Source organism: Nelumbo nucifera, chromosome 2 (assembly GCF_055504915.1).
Source record: "Nelumbo nucifera cultivar China Antique chromosome 2, China Antique-T2T, whole genome shotgun sequence".
In the NCBI taxonomy this organism is placed as follows: Eukaryota; Viridiplantae; Streptophyta; class Magnoliopsida; order Proteales; family Nelumbonaceae; genus Nelumbo; species Nelumbo nucifera.
Window position 1 is genome coordinate 70,550,111 of NC_142650.1, and position 15,131 is coordinate 70,565,241.

The following is a 15,131-nucleotide window of genomic DNA, read 5'->3' on the forward strand; positions in this document are numbered from 1 at the left end:
GGGTCGGTTTTAAGCATCCCTTGAAAATGGTCAAAGTCCGAAACACCTCTTATTTGGGTTTTGGACAGTTCTCAATACACTAAGATACACCCAATACGGGGTGTATTATCAAAATTTTAAACAATTGAACCTTGGCCATAAGGAATGAAAAAGAAGAGATTTGTCCTATGTTCTCAAGACCACTAAGGGAAGGAGACTCGACAAGGGCAAAACTAATTATTGTAGTTTGTGGGGTACAGAAGGCTATGGAACTAAGGGCAGAGAAACTTGTAATTGAAGGGGATTCAAAATTTTTCATAAGTTAGCTGCTGAAGATGGAAAATGTCTTGTGAATATATAGAAATGAGATTAAAAAGTTCAAGCAGTTCACAGAGGATATGCAGTTGACAATTTGATAGGTTCAAAGATTGGTAAATAGTTTGGCTGACCACCTTGCAAAGCAAGGAACAAATAGAGTGTATCTTTTCTGGGCCTTCTTGTAAATATTGGATGTGGGGAAGATATTAGGAAATCGCAATGGGTTTTGTAATGAGCTGTATAGAGTATTCCCCTGTTGTACTTTGATCTTCTTTCTTTTTGTTTTTTTTTTTTTATCAGCAAAAGGTTTTCATTAATTAATAAAGAAACTTGGTACAATTGTTGGAATACTCCAACCAACCCAAGTAACATCAAATTACAGTTTTGCCCAAATAAAAGAGGTCTGTCAACTAATACATATGCCAGCCTATTTGCAGTTTTTCTGACCCAGCTGAACTTGGGATTAATTTTCTTTGATAGGAGATCAATTTCCCTAAAAGCATGTATAGTTCCAAGGTGCTGAATTGAAGTTGTGAATCTCCTTCAACTTCCAAGTCCCTAACAAGAAGTTGTAGTGCTAGTCTCATTCCTTGTAATAGAGCTATTATTTCAGCCATAACCGAGTTTCCATAGCCAAATGGTCCTGAATACAAAGCCACCACCACAACTTGGTGGTTTCTAAGGAACCCCCCCCCCAATTTGGTGGTTTCTAAGGACTCCCCCCCATGCCTGCCCTTCCCAGATTACCCATAAAGCTTCCATCAAAGTTCAGCTTCGGCTTATTTGGCTGGAGGTTTTCATTCCATTACCACACTGCCTTATGTCAGTTTGTGTCACTTTAGACCATGTCCTTACCATGTCATTGGTTGATACTACTTGGAATATATCCGATGTTTTTACCCAATGCGCAGCTCTAAATGTTATGGCTTCAATCAATTCCTCCTTAGATCTGCTATTTTCATTAAAGTCCACACCATTGCTGCTCTTACTATCCTCCAGATAATCCTCCCTCTTTATTTCTTTTTCCTCAGGAAGTTGAGCCTCATTTAATTCATAAACTTAGTTTAGCTTGGCTTACTTATCCTTTTATATGTGAAGGCAAGGCCTTCATTCCCATTCTTGAGCAATGTGGTACATGGAAAAACACTCAATAGTCAGTGTTACCATTGAGTTTTGTCCCAACTCCCACATTGCTCAAGAATAGAACCGAAGGCCTCACATTTATCTATAAAAGATCTTGCCTAAGAGGACAACTCTCATACTTGAGTTGACTCGTGTTGGCATGTATTGACTTGTGTGTTGACATGTGTCAACTTATGAATATTTATGCATTAAAAAATTTATATTTTATATAAAATACTAAATGTTTAATATAAAAGAAAATATATTTGCATATATAACATATAAAATATATAAAATTAAGCACATATAGTGCATAAAATAATATATAATAATATAAAAATATTATACACTTAAGAATATATTATATTATATTGTGGGATGGGCCAGGCTTGAAGTGTTGGGACCAAGCCCGGCCTGGAATTTTCTGGTTTTAATACAGGCCGGGCTTGCACACAAAATCCTGGGCCCAGGCCCAGAAATTTATGGGTTGGGCAAGGCCAGGCCAAGCGTGACCACCCCTACTTGCAATAACACAATGTTAGGCTTTCCCTTTCAAGTATTTGATCACCATCCTCTTTCTTGCACTCCCCAACCCTATCACATTCCAACTAATGATTTTAATAGATACAACTCAGAAGAGAACCCAGAAATCTTACCACAACCTCCTTACTTGAAGCCCTTCCTCCTATCTCCCCTACCACTAAACTCTAGATCTCCCTCAATATCAAAGATTAACCATTCCACCTCAGTTCTTTTCTTTTTCTTTTTCTTTTTTTCCTCCTCTTCCTTCCCTCCAACCTTTTCAGCCATTTGACCCCTCTCATTTTTTGAGGCTGATCCTATTCCTTTACTTCCACCAAAGATCTTTCTCTTACACCAGATCATGGAACATCAAATTTAGGGTCTCTAGCCTCTAACATCAACAAACCAATTGACAACAAAAAGAACATCAGCTTACCAACCAAACCACATCAATTTCACCTTAAAACATTCTATAATTGTTTGTTATTCTTAAATTCCTAAATTTCACTGCATATAACATGTTCCATCATCATTAATGCAGTTCAGTTTCCTCAGTCTAGATCTATGTTTCAATGCATAAATATGTCATAATGGCACATGAGAATTACATATTTTAAATGAATGTTTCAGAATCTGCACAAAAACAACATGAAGGGACAAAAAAGCATGGACAAGTCATGTTTATGGTAATAGAAAACATGCTTATTGTAGCCATATCAGTGTCAACATCCACGCCTGTATCAAGGTATCCTGACCTTATGCATGACAAATGACCAACAACTAGAACAATCATTTTCAGATTTAAAGAGGAAAAGATCCCACGGCAGCAACCAATTTGACAGTCAATACCTGAGCAGGTGTGGATTCTCTATGTGGGATCCATGAAGAAAGATTTCTCCATATACTTCCAGAGGCAAAACTGTTGCAAAATAACCAAATTAGACCCTTTTTTTCCTCAACAGGCAAACAAAAAGCTCAAACCACATATCTTACCTCGGTGTTGTATTTTGGCTTGAATAAGTAGGGATGAAGCCAGATGTACTCCCTCCAGTACACAAAATAAATTTAGGTCGCCTCACGCAAGTGGACTGAAAATAATAATATCAAAAATTGCAAATTCATTTGGTCTTAGCATTAACAATAAATGTGCAGGTACACATTTCAATGTGCTTCAGTTTAACACATAATTCCACAAGGCAAGCAAATTTATTTAACAAATTATATTTTAAATTACATCTGTGATTATATTTAACAAATTCCACAAGGCAGTGAAGGCAAGCAAATTTTAAGTTTAATTACATCTGCGATTATATTTTAACAAATTAAAATATTTCTTTTGGTAAAAACACAGGCCCAATATACTTACCTTTCAGTTGAACACATAGAACTTGCAGTACCAGGAGCAGGTGATCCACCCATTTAACCATTTCACTTTTTTATCTTCACATGCAAGTTTGAATTCAACATTCTAAACACTGAGAGAAGGGTTTGCTTTTTATAACCCTTTTCATCTCCCATTTGGAGGCAAGATAAAGAATCCTTTACCCCTATAGTGGTTCCTTTGATAATAAAACTACAAAGGCTAAAGTAGAGCTCTTACTAGGACGAGAATCAAGAAACAACTTCACATTTCATCTTTCATTAAAAATAGCTGTTCATCTAATGCAATTAGATTGTTGTAGGAAGTAGTCCTTGGAACCCCCTTTCTAAATGAAATTAGAGAATTCAGAATGGGTGGTTCAATTAAGACTCATTGAGTTCCAACTGGTCTCAATTGTATAGAAAATTGGCTTGTAAAATCTAGGGTTAGAAAAGTTAATTTTACACTAATATTTTTTTTGTTGATCAGCAACAATGAAAAAGATCCATTCATTAAATAATTAAAGCAGTTACTGTCAGAGTTAGGTTGAGAAGAAGAAGAAGAATAAGAAGAAAAAGAGAATTGAACGGGTGTTTCTAGGCTTGACCCACACCCAGAAAGTTGTATTTATATTAATATGACAAAAGGACAATTCCGCGAGGGTACCACTTCAGTAGGCTTGGATTCGAATTTTGTTAATATTTGAATGGACCAGGGGATACAGTGTAGATTCAACAAATCAAGTACTCCTACAGTGTAATTTTACAAATTTTATTTTTCCTAGTAATTATGAGAACCCAAACCCACACAAGATTCTTTGGTTTTCTCTTCATCTCCACTGCATCAAGATACCACCAATTGATTCTCAACTGCAATTCTCAAACTTGCTCGAATTCCAACTCTAGCAATTTCTGTGCTTCCACCTTGCTTGAGAAAATGACGAGGAATTGTATCACCTATTCCAATTGGACCTGAAAAGATTGCAATAATTTCCTTCCTCATTTCTGAAAAGTCCAATTCCAGACAGACCCAGATTACCTTCACTGCTGCCATCAATGTTGAGCTTGATGAAACCTCTAGATGATGGGGACCAAGGCCTAACAGCCTCCTTAAAAGAAGAAGCAGCTACCCCCCGCCATTTCCTTATCAGTTCGCCCCCAAAAATATCCTAAAAAGAGATCCAATGTCTTCACCCAATGGACCACTCTGATTGTGATATCCTCAATGATATCATCGCTGCTTCTTTTTTTGCCAAGAAAAATTATCTAATTCTTCTCTTCCCAGATTGTCCAGCACACTGCTGCCCTTGTACACTTCCATAATATTCTTTCCCTCTTCATTGGCAAACTAACAAAGGTAGAGGTGAACAGACTTTGTACATTAGGCAGAAGGTTCCATCTGCACCCAAACAAAGAAAGAAACCATTCCCAAATTAAAGAAGAAAAAGGGCAAGAAATTAATAAGTGATAGAAATTCTCACCATTGACTTAGCAAAGAGAACACCAGTGAGGGGAAAGACACCGATCAGGTCTTTTTCTTTGCAGTAATTCACAGGTATTGATTCTTTCTACAAACACTACCCAGCAAAAACCACCCACCCTATGCGGAATAGGTTTACTCCAGATCTCCTTAACCAAAAAAGACAACCCATGAATATCACTCGGCTGAACAAGGGATGAGAAAAAGGAAGCACAGGTGAAGGTACCAGAGGGTGACAGAGTCCAAATTTTCCTATCCCTTTTTGTAGTATCCAAACACACCCCTCAAGGTTTTGAAGTAAACTCATGGCACTAACTTCTTGGGGTAAAAGTGGGATTGCAGGAATCAACTTGGAAGATGGAGAGTTGTAGAAGTTTGCAGAGAATCTAGGGTGTGAGATTAGAGCGTGGCCTGTCATATACTTAGGCTTGCCATTAGGAGGGAACCCTAGATGTGATGGCTTTTTGGAAGCTGATGGTGGAAAGGTTTGTAAGAAAATTAGCCATTTGGAAATGAAATTACATCTCTTTGGGTGGAAGAATTACTCTAATTAGAGCAACACTGGCAAATCTTCCCATTTATTTCCTATCTAGCTTTCGAATACCAACCAGGATAGCAGGGCAACTAGAGAAGTACACGAGGAATTTTCTGTGGGAACCAAGAGAAGGAAAAAAGGACCACCTAGTAAATTGGGAATATGTTAGTAAACCTAAGGAAGAAGGGGATCTTGGGTAAGGGAACTTAGTCTCTAGAAACACTGCCCCCCCCCCCCCCAAGGTAAATGGTTGTGGAGATTTCCCTTCAAGAGTGAAAGACCATGGCACAAGGTAATAGTAAGCATTTGTGGGTTGGAGGTTGGAATGCAAAAATTGCTCCCCCAATCTTCCTCAGCTTCTCTGTGGAAAGCAATTCATGATGTTTACCCAACTTTCTTAACTCTATCAAGTATGATGTGCGAAGGGGAGACAAAATATGTTTTTGGGACGACTTGTGATTGGGAGATTTTCCACTCAAAGACCTTTTTCCTAATTTCGTTGCTATTTCTCAATTTAAAGGTGAACCCATGTCCAGATTGGGAATACCCTCTCCAACTGGTTTAAATTGGGACTTGGGGCTCAGAAGAGTTAAGGAATGTTGACTGCTCTTCCTTCTTTAATTACTTGATTTGTTAAGGCAGGTTTCTTTGGATTCTTCCTGTGAGGACTCCAGAATTTGGATTGTTTCTTTAAATGGCCTCTTTACTTGCTCCTCCTCTTTTAAACACTAAGCTTCTTCAAACATTCAAGAGGTGGATTACCCAGTGAAAAAAAAAAAAATTGGAGTAAGCCTATCATATATAAAACTCAAGCTTTTTGCTGGGAAATTTTTCTTGGTAAGGGAAATACGTGTGATATGTTGCAAAAAAATAAGGTTGTCTGTTTGCCTTTCTCCTCACTTGTGCTTCTTGTGTAGGAACAATGGTGAGACCCTTTCTCATTTACCAATCTCAAATTTCTCTGTGTCTAAAATTTGGGAGATCTTTAATTCTCTCTTCGAGCGCAAGTGGTACCCCCCCCCCCCGTCAAGATGTGGTGGATCTATTCAATCCTAACTTCTTGAGGCAACCAAAGAAAAGGGGGAAAGAATTGTGGAATTCCACAAAGGTAGCAGTTTGTTGGGTGGTGTGGGCAGAGAGAAATAATAGAGTATTCTTGGAGAAGAGCAAGACTCTAGAGAAAGTGATTGATAGTATAAAAATAAAGGTAGCATTTTGGGTAAATACCATAGACATTTTCAATTCCTTCTCAATAATTTACTTCTCAAGGGCTTGGCTTGAAATAGCACAATCTTCAAGAGTAAAAGATAGAGTTAAGATGGAATGGAAACCCCTAGTAGGTATTAAAGTAAAATTGAATTTCGATGGGAGCTCCCTCAGAAACCCAGGTATGGTTGGAATAGGAGAGGTCATCAGAGATTCAAGGAAGAGGATTGTGGCAATGTTTTTAGGGCCAATTGAGTGGGGAAACTCTTTGATGTTGACTTTGTTGCAAGGTCTCAGACTAGCTAAACAGTTGGGATAGTGATTTAAAAGGTGCGCCTAGGCGCACAAGCGAAGCACATTTTAGGGTATGCACCTCACCTAGGTCCTAGGCGCAGCCCTATCAAAAGGTGCACGCCTGGTGAGCCTAGGCGTGCACCTGATGCGCCATGCGCCTCAGCCCAGGCGTGCGCCTTTTGAAAATTTGACGTTTTTTGGTAATGTTGTTCATTCATGCATTATAATAAAATGTTGTCAATTCATTCATCCTAATAAAATGTCTTCTTAAAAAGCAATTAAAACTATAAAATCATTATTTTTTGTGTGAAAAATAAGAATTTAAGACCTAGCGTGGACTTGTTTGGGCTTGCCTCGAGGGGCATGGCACAAAGGCGGCTCGTAGAATCAAGAATGTAATATGTTTAATATTACATTAGCTACTTGAAGTAATGCAATTGAGTGAAAAAAGAGATTAGAGGTTTTACATGCTTGAAAATGTTTTATATGTTTGATTTTATTTTTAAATTCTCATTTGAATATGCTTTACATCTTATGTTTATGTATTTAATTTTAGATAATAGGCTTTTTAAAACATTATTTTAAATTTTAGGTTTATATTTTTTATTAATAATATGTTCAATATTTTTCGTTTTTTTTTGAATTTTTTGGAATTTTCTGACATTTTCTATTTTTTAGCATTTTTTTTGTATTTTTGCACCTTGCTTCAAAAAGGCACGCACCTCGCCTTGCACCTTGCGCCTCAAGCGCAAATTGACCCATGTGCCTTGCGCTTTTAAAACATTGAGCTGGGATTCAGAATGATTGAGGCAAAAGGAGACTCGCAAGTAGTTATCTCTTGAATAAAACCCACCAAGCATATTCCTTGGGCACTTTGGCATGTGTTAAGAGAAGTGGAAAAGATTACAAGAGAAATAGAGGTTGAATTCAAGTGGATTAGGAGGAGAGCAAATGGATTAGCTCTCTCTTTAGCCAAACAAGGGATTATGAAGCAACAAGGCATCCTTGTAACTTGTTGTAACTTGGGCTTGAAGAGGAGATTGACACTTTGGTCAATAAAAAAATGATCCCAAAACTTAACAAGAGTTCCAAACCCGAGATTATATCTGATATATGGTAAGAAAAAAGGTAGAATATCGTGAATGAACTTCCACGGAGAAGATCTTGTAGCCTAGCCAAAGTTCCAATATCCCAGCCATTAGCCGCAAGCCAATGAATGCTAATGATCACCTTTGTGCACAACTTATCTCCATCAAAAGGCAATATCTGCAACTGTTTCCCAAACAATGCAATATTCCTCTCTTGTATATTACCGAGACCTAACCCTCCAAGCTTCTTGCTTCTACACAACACTTCCCAACTTACTCTATAGTCCTTCTTTACCTCCCCTAGCTCCAATAAAAAACCCCTCATCAATTTCCCTAGCCTTCTACCTAACCCATCCAAAATCCTAAAGATGGACAAAAAGTAAACATGCAAGTTGGATAATTTGTATGTCTAATTATAGTGACCCTTCCTCCTAGGGACAAATAACTACTCCTCCACGAGGCCAATCTCTTGGTGAATTGATCAATCACAAGGTTCCAAAAGTTGTAACTCCTTGGATTAACCCCTAAAGGTAAACCCAAGTCATAGGCCATTGAGAAACCATACCACCCAAAATTCCTACATTTTTTGTTATCTCCCTTCCTCACCCATCTAAGAACACCCCTTTCACAAAACAAGCTTGTATCATCAACAAAATGTAGGTGATTAATCGGTACCTCTTATCTTCCCACCCGCCACCCCCCTTCTTAATCTTCTAGAATCTGCTCCAAGGTTTAAAATGTCAATGATGATGTCGATGAAAATGTCACTCACCCAAATCAAGGACATATTTCGAAATGACGGAAATGCTGATAGTGAAGGGAAGGGAGATCCATCATATGGATGGCCAAACCATGTAGGGTGGCTAGGCGAAATTTCAAAATTTTTCCTTCTCCCTTCCGGGAATCGTATTCCCTGTTTTAGAAAAACTGCATTTTTCAAGGTTCGTTCTTGAAACAAACCGGACCAGATCTGCAACCAAAAGGAGGGAGGGATATACCTGATACGGAATCCACAAACGTAGCTCCCAACGTAAGTGTTCACGCCCAAAGAGGTCACTAAATCCTGCTTCCACTGAAGATGGCGCATCTTGAGGTAAAACAGGATTAGCAAAGAAGTTCTTCAGCAAGAACTACAATCCTTCAACAAGGATCACACAAGGGAACTGAGCACAACTTCAGATCTGATTTTTCTAGCAAAAATCAGAATCAAGATCAAATCTTGATCAGTCCAAGAACAAGAACAGAGGAAAGAACTGGATTCAGCAAAAGTGTTTAACAGAAGGAATTTGCCCTCTATTTATAACCTTCCAAGATCAGCTTCCTAATCCTATTAGGAAAGGGTTCGTTGATCCAAATCTTTATTTGGATTTGAACTCTTAAGTGGATAAGATTTATCTTATCCTCTTGCTAATCCAAATCCAGATCTAAACCCAGATTCGCCCATATTTAATTAATCACATTAACCCAGTTCGAAATGGGCTTTAGGCCCATTAACTTATCAGGCTCACTTCCCTTTTAATTTGCTGGCCAACTTGGCTGTCTTTGAATGGCGTGGGACCATAACATTGATCTCCACAAAAGTCGTATGGGTTCAGCCTAGCCTCTGTTACAAGGCCTGGTCGAGTTCACTACTGAACACAGTGAACCCCTGAGCCTATCAGTATGGGCTCTTAGTAGGCCCAACATTTACACTAAATGGTCATTGGGTCCAACCACATTATGAAGGCCCAAGGACTATGGTCTTAAGTGAGATCAGCCATCATGTATATAAGCCATAAATGGTCTTACACTTAACCTCTCAGCCCATAATGATCAAACACTGCCCGACAAGAGAGGACCTCTCCCTTGGATAATGGTATGAAAACCTTATTGCATGTCAATATTTCATTGGGCTTCAGCCACTGATACAGAACATCATGGTGGACGTCCAAGAAATACAACTGCAATTAAAAACAAACAGCAATGGAATTATATCACAAAATGTGTCGCTTGCATATGGATTTCTCGGTGGTGTTGGTGGTTCTTGTCATCAACAAGAACCCAATCCGAGAAATATAGCTGCAATTAAAAACAAACAATCCATACCGATGTCATCGAAGACACAGCATATCTTGATGGTGTTAGCAGTTCTTGCCATCAATAAGAACCCATACGCATCTATGACCTACACAACCAAACACGTCAAATCAGCCACATTGCCAATTAGCCTTATACGATATGCAACACTCCCCTAAACCAAACCAATACCTCATTGTACATCCATGCTTTTGAGTTGAAAAGGGGCAACAGGCAACCTGGACTCAAAAATAGACCACCATCGCTCCATACCAATTGTTCATTGCCATTAATTACATAAGAAAAAAATAATGATACAGACAAAATCTAGTTTAAAGCAAATCAATTAAATGGACACGGTCTAGTAATACAATCATGTGCACTTGCCCTCTCTTGGAGTTGTTCAAGAACTGTTTCACAACTGCCAAGTCCTCCTTTGGGAGCAATTCCTTCATCTTAAAAGAAATCCACAAGGATCGTGCATCCACCGACTACAACAAATACTCCACTCATCACTAAACTACTAAGCAATTCTACCCTAAACACAATAACCAAATCAACCCAACAGACAACACTGAGACAACACCAAAGGTTATCACTTCACCTTCCCCTTCACTGCTCTTTTGGGCCCTGCAGCAATGGCAAACTCTACCGCTACCTACCCGTACTGCCTAGGAGCTAGGTAAGGTGACACCACCGTGCTACTTTGCTTTGCTCTCTCCTTGCCTGGGGAAACTTACGTTTGTAAGTAGAGGCAATAGAGGGAGAGACATTAACAATCTCACAAGATGGGGCTACAACGCTAGTCCTTTCCGAAGTGGTGTCACATGCAATTCCAACAGGCAAGTCTACACCATAATCAACATCGTCTGGCACGTAGGTTGCCAAACCTACCAGCCCCTCACTAAATGGTAATGCATCCGAGTCCAACCCATTATTTCTTAGCATCCTACAGAGCCTATTAATTTCATCACGAAGTGCCTCGTTTTGCTTTCTTGTCGAAGCGTGTACTCGTTGGCCTTCATACGAAGAATTTGATATTCCAAAGATTCCATGCAGAATTTGCAAAATCCCTAAAAAATCAAGTTAGAAGCTGGTTGACAATCTCAACACTAGCAGTAAGCAAGGTTTAAAATTTTGATATGATACGCCAGATACAGGATACGCATAGAAATCGTGCGTTCGTCTTTTTTCATGCATATTGGGGGCGTATCGGTAGCATATCGACGAAAAAGATACGGCCAAAAACTGAAAAAATATAAAGGGGAAAAGTAAGCTTCTTTTCCCTGAAATAAGCTTTCTTTCACCCCCCCCCCAAATGACTCTAAAACTCTAAACCTCATTCCTAAAGTGCTAGATTTGAAAAAATTTGCAAGAAACAAGTGTGAATTGTTAATATTTTTTTAAGATTTTTCAAATTTTGAAAACAAATATTGTAAAGGTTGGTAAATTTTTTCAAATTTTTATAATTTCTTTTTTTCATGAATGTATAAATTTTTGTAAATCTACATTTCTTACATTCTAAATCATAATTTTTTTGTGTTATCGGTAGATTTATGGAAATTTCATGAAGATATTTGGGGAAAAAATAAATTAACAAAAATAATAATTTTTTCTCTGCCTATAAAGACTAAATATGTTTTATATCTATGGATTTATCTATCATATCCATAGAGCAATTGAAATTTCTTCTTTAACATTTTTTATTTTTTATATTTTTAGAATTAAAAAATAAAGAATAATTAATTATATTTTATCATTTGATCACAACAATTGAATATATTATAATTCTATGGATGATCTATCATATCCAAGCACCAACTGAAATTTCTTCTTTAATAATTATTTTTATTTTTTTATTTTTAGAATTAATAAATAATTTATAAATTATAGTTAAGCATACGATTTTTAATGAAATTATAATTAACTACAACATATTTCTTCATAAAACCATTAAAATATATTAATTTAATGTATATACACCTCATTGAGGTCTTATATTTAGTGTTGTTGATGTATTTTTATGATTTATAGTGTTTCCAAATGTATCTACGTGTATCTTAGTTTTTCTCCGATACGCATGCGTATCCAAGGCGTATCTCGATACATCTCTTAAAATTGCTTTCCCGATACACTTAGCGTTTCCGATACTTTGAACCTTGGCAGTAAGTCAACTTGTATATAACTCAAAGCATGTATTTTATGGTAAAAATACCTTCTGCCCCCTCCGACCCCGCCCATGACCAATATCTTCTCTATCAGAAAATGGTTCCACGCCCACACTATGGCCCCCTGGGTCCACAAACTACATATAAACACCAAAGGTTAATTACTACCATGTATTGGGGTCACATAAAGGACTCCACAGAAAAAAAAAATAATATCATTAATTCAACTTATACAGCCCCCTGACCGACCCTCCACTAAGGCCACCTCCTCGCTAATAAGGTTCAAAACCTCAATAACTTGTAACAGGTTTACAAATCCATATGAGATCTTTGGTCTCCCCACAACTAAACAAATAAAAACTAAAAACACCATAAGTAGAGGAACATAAGTGAGAACCGTTTTCGGCCTATCTTTCTTTAACAAATCAGCTCTCTTCAGCTTCCACTGATACCCCATGTTCCCCCACTTTAACAGACGATGACTGGCATCGGGAACTAAAGGACAGAATAGCGTTGTGTGCTCCTAAAGCCATGCCTACAAAAAGCAATCAACCAATAAGTGACACTCAATTGAATGTGATTAACATCCTCAATCAACCAAGAATTCATGTACACATTTACCCCAAGCATAATCACCGATATGTCGTAAATCATCAACGTACCCAGCCCAGAAGGAGCTCACCCTCGATCTGCCTTGGGGAAACAACACATAACCGAATAAGAACAAAATAATCAGCTTCACCACCTCCTCAATGTGCTCCTCACCATATAACAAAACAATCTTTTTTAGCCTACGCCACACCAGATCCAATTGTACAGAGGTAGAGTGATTTTCATCAAATCCAAACGATGTTTTGAACAATCCACTACCAGGAAGGCCTTCCGATAGGGCAACTGTACTACCCGACAGGCCAAGCCCCGTTATCAAGGCAACATCGGCCTCGCTGAATTGCACAGTCCTTTCACCAACTATAGAGCACTGGCTAGTTGAGTCCCACGCTTTTACTAGATAACTCAAAAAGGGACGTCTCCATAGCCACCTATAGCAAATCCAAGAAGTTCCCAAAGGGAGTCTGTTGGAACCTTCTCATGTGCTCCAAACTTAGAGACAAACTCTACAGCATCTCCCTAAATCGTTCCGTGGAGCACCTTGTCCCAATTTTGTCACTTGGCATTTCCTGTCAGGAATTTAACATCCTAACGTTAGCACAAGAGACAATCTGAACACAATGTACCATTTCAATTTCATACAAACAATGACAATACTCAATTATCACTCAACAAAACCAAGAAATCAACTCCCAACAATAAACCATCTAATACAGGGTATTTACCAAAAGAAATGAACTATACAATTAAATAATAGTTCACCATAATGCATGTTGCTTGAATGCCTAACAAAATGCAGATATTCCAACTCCATTTAGAGGGACAACACAACAAGTAATGGCAAATGCTAAGTAAAAATCCCACATTGACACATTAAATAATTCCATTACAGCTAGATCCTTACCGCACTCAGAACAATGGAACAAGTATTGGAGGAGAAAATCCCACTATAATCTACCAAATTCCATCATAATTTCTGATCTTCAGCGTGCCATAGAGGATCAGAATTGGATGTGGGGGTGCACGATAGCTGGTAAATTGGAAAACCTTCTACCGATGAACAAAGGGGGCCTCTGAGAATCCTTCCAATGTTCAAAGGCAAGGGAAGGAGACGGAAGAAGAAGAAGATGGGACAAGAAGCAGACGGAAGATATTTATTCCAACACCCGGTAAACCTCATTTCCGACGGTGAACAACGGTTGTGTCCGACGGTCAGTACAGGGGGCCTTTGAGAAACCTTCCAACATTTGAAACTTTGGGACAAAAGGAGTAAATGTCCTCGTTTTCTTTGAACGGGTAAATCGAGCTTCCTTTGGCCAATGACAAAACGGGGCCTCTACCGAACGGCAAATGTAGGGAGCTCTGAAAAATCTTTCACCGATCAAAATGGGATGACTAGTACAAGGGCCTTTGAGAAACCTTCCACCTTCGAAACTTTGGAATGAAAGGACCGAATCAATGTCTTTGTTTTCTTTGAACGGCAAGTAAATCAACCTTCCTTCGACCGGTAACGAAACTCGACCTCTATTGGACCGCGACGCAAGAAGCTCTAAGAAATTGAAATGGGGAAGACAGTTAAAGCTTCAGGAGAAGCAAGTGAATGTATTCGAACCAAGCTTCATTTTCTTTGAACGGTGACATAACTCGACCTTGACCTTTATCGGACGACGACGAAACTCGACCTTCCTTCGGGCGGCGAACGGAGGAAGCTTTGAGAAATCGAAATGGGAAAGCTCAACTCAATGGCCAGATTAATTTCGAACAAAGCTTCCAGAAGTATAATGGTTATAATGATAATATTTTTATGCTGACGTGGGGGGAAGAGCTTAAACAAATTTTCAATTTGTTGGCTGGGGCTGGCATGGGTTTCATATTCCATACCAAGCTCATTGAAATTTTGATTTCTGAGGGGGAGCTGACCAAAGAAACCCCTTTGGTTTATTCTAATAGGTAATTAATTTAATCATTTGTTTTTATTTTTGTTTTCCAATGAATATTGTATATTTTATCTCAAACATTAATTTTCTTATTATTTATTCATTTTTAGTGGCTTTTATAGTGAGGGTCTACAATATTACCGTATACCTTCATGTACTGTAATAAGAGTGAAATAAAGATTCTATTTATAAGTTTTCAATTATGAGGTCTATAATTTTACAATAGACCCTCTTGCACTGTAACATGTTTATAAGGGTGTTTTAAAGATTCCATTTCAGGGCTTGCTATTGTGATGGTCTATAGGCTTCCATAGACCATCACGGACTACAGTAAGTCTTTAAAGTTTAAACAAACTTAATTTAAGGCTTAAGAGTAGTTGTTTTATGTTAGTTGTTATATAGGAAGTGGGGACCACAGCAGTTATGCTGGGTCCAGTTTTTATTATTTATTTGAGTCTT

General features: G+C 38.1%; 1 protein-coding gene across 8 annotated transcripts in view; it reads right to left on the reverse strand.

Moving 5' to 3' along the window:
* RBL15 (RHOMBOID-like protein 15) overlaps nt 1–15,131 on the reverse strand; it is a 65,345-nt gene that overhangs the window by 21,620 nt on the left and 28,594 nt on the right. For all 8 annotated transcript variants that reach the window (XR_016082415.1, XR_002022295.2, XM_010248849.3 and 5 more), the window contains exons 7-8: nt 2,935–3,029; nt 2,791–2,860 (exon numbers count right to left, since the gene is read on the reverse strand). Coding sequence is in view for 6 of the 8 variants with exons in the window: in XM_010248849.3 (XP_010247151.1) it covers nt 2,791–2,860; nt 2,935–3,029 (165 nt within the window). In the remaining 2 variants the exon portion in view is untranslated. The remainder of the gene's footprint in view (nt 1–2,790; nt 2,861–2,934; nt 3,030–15,131) is intronic.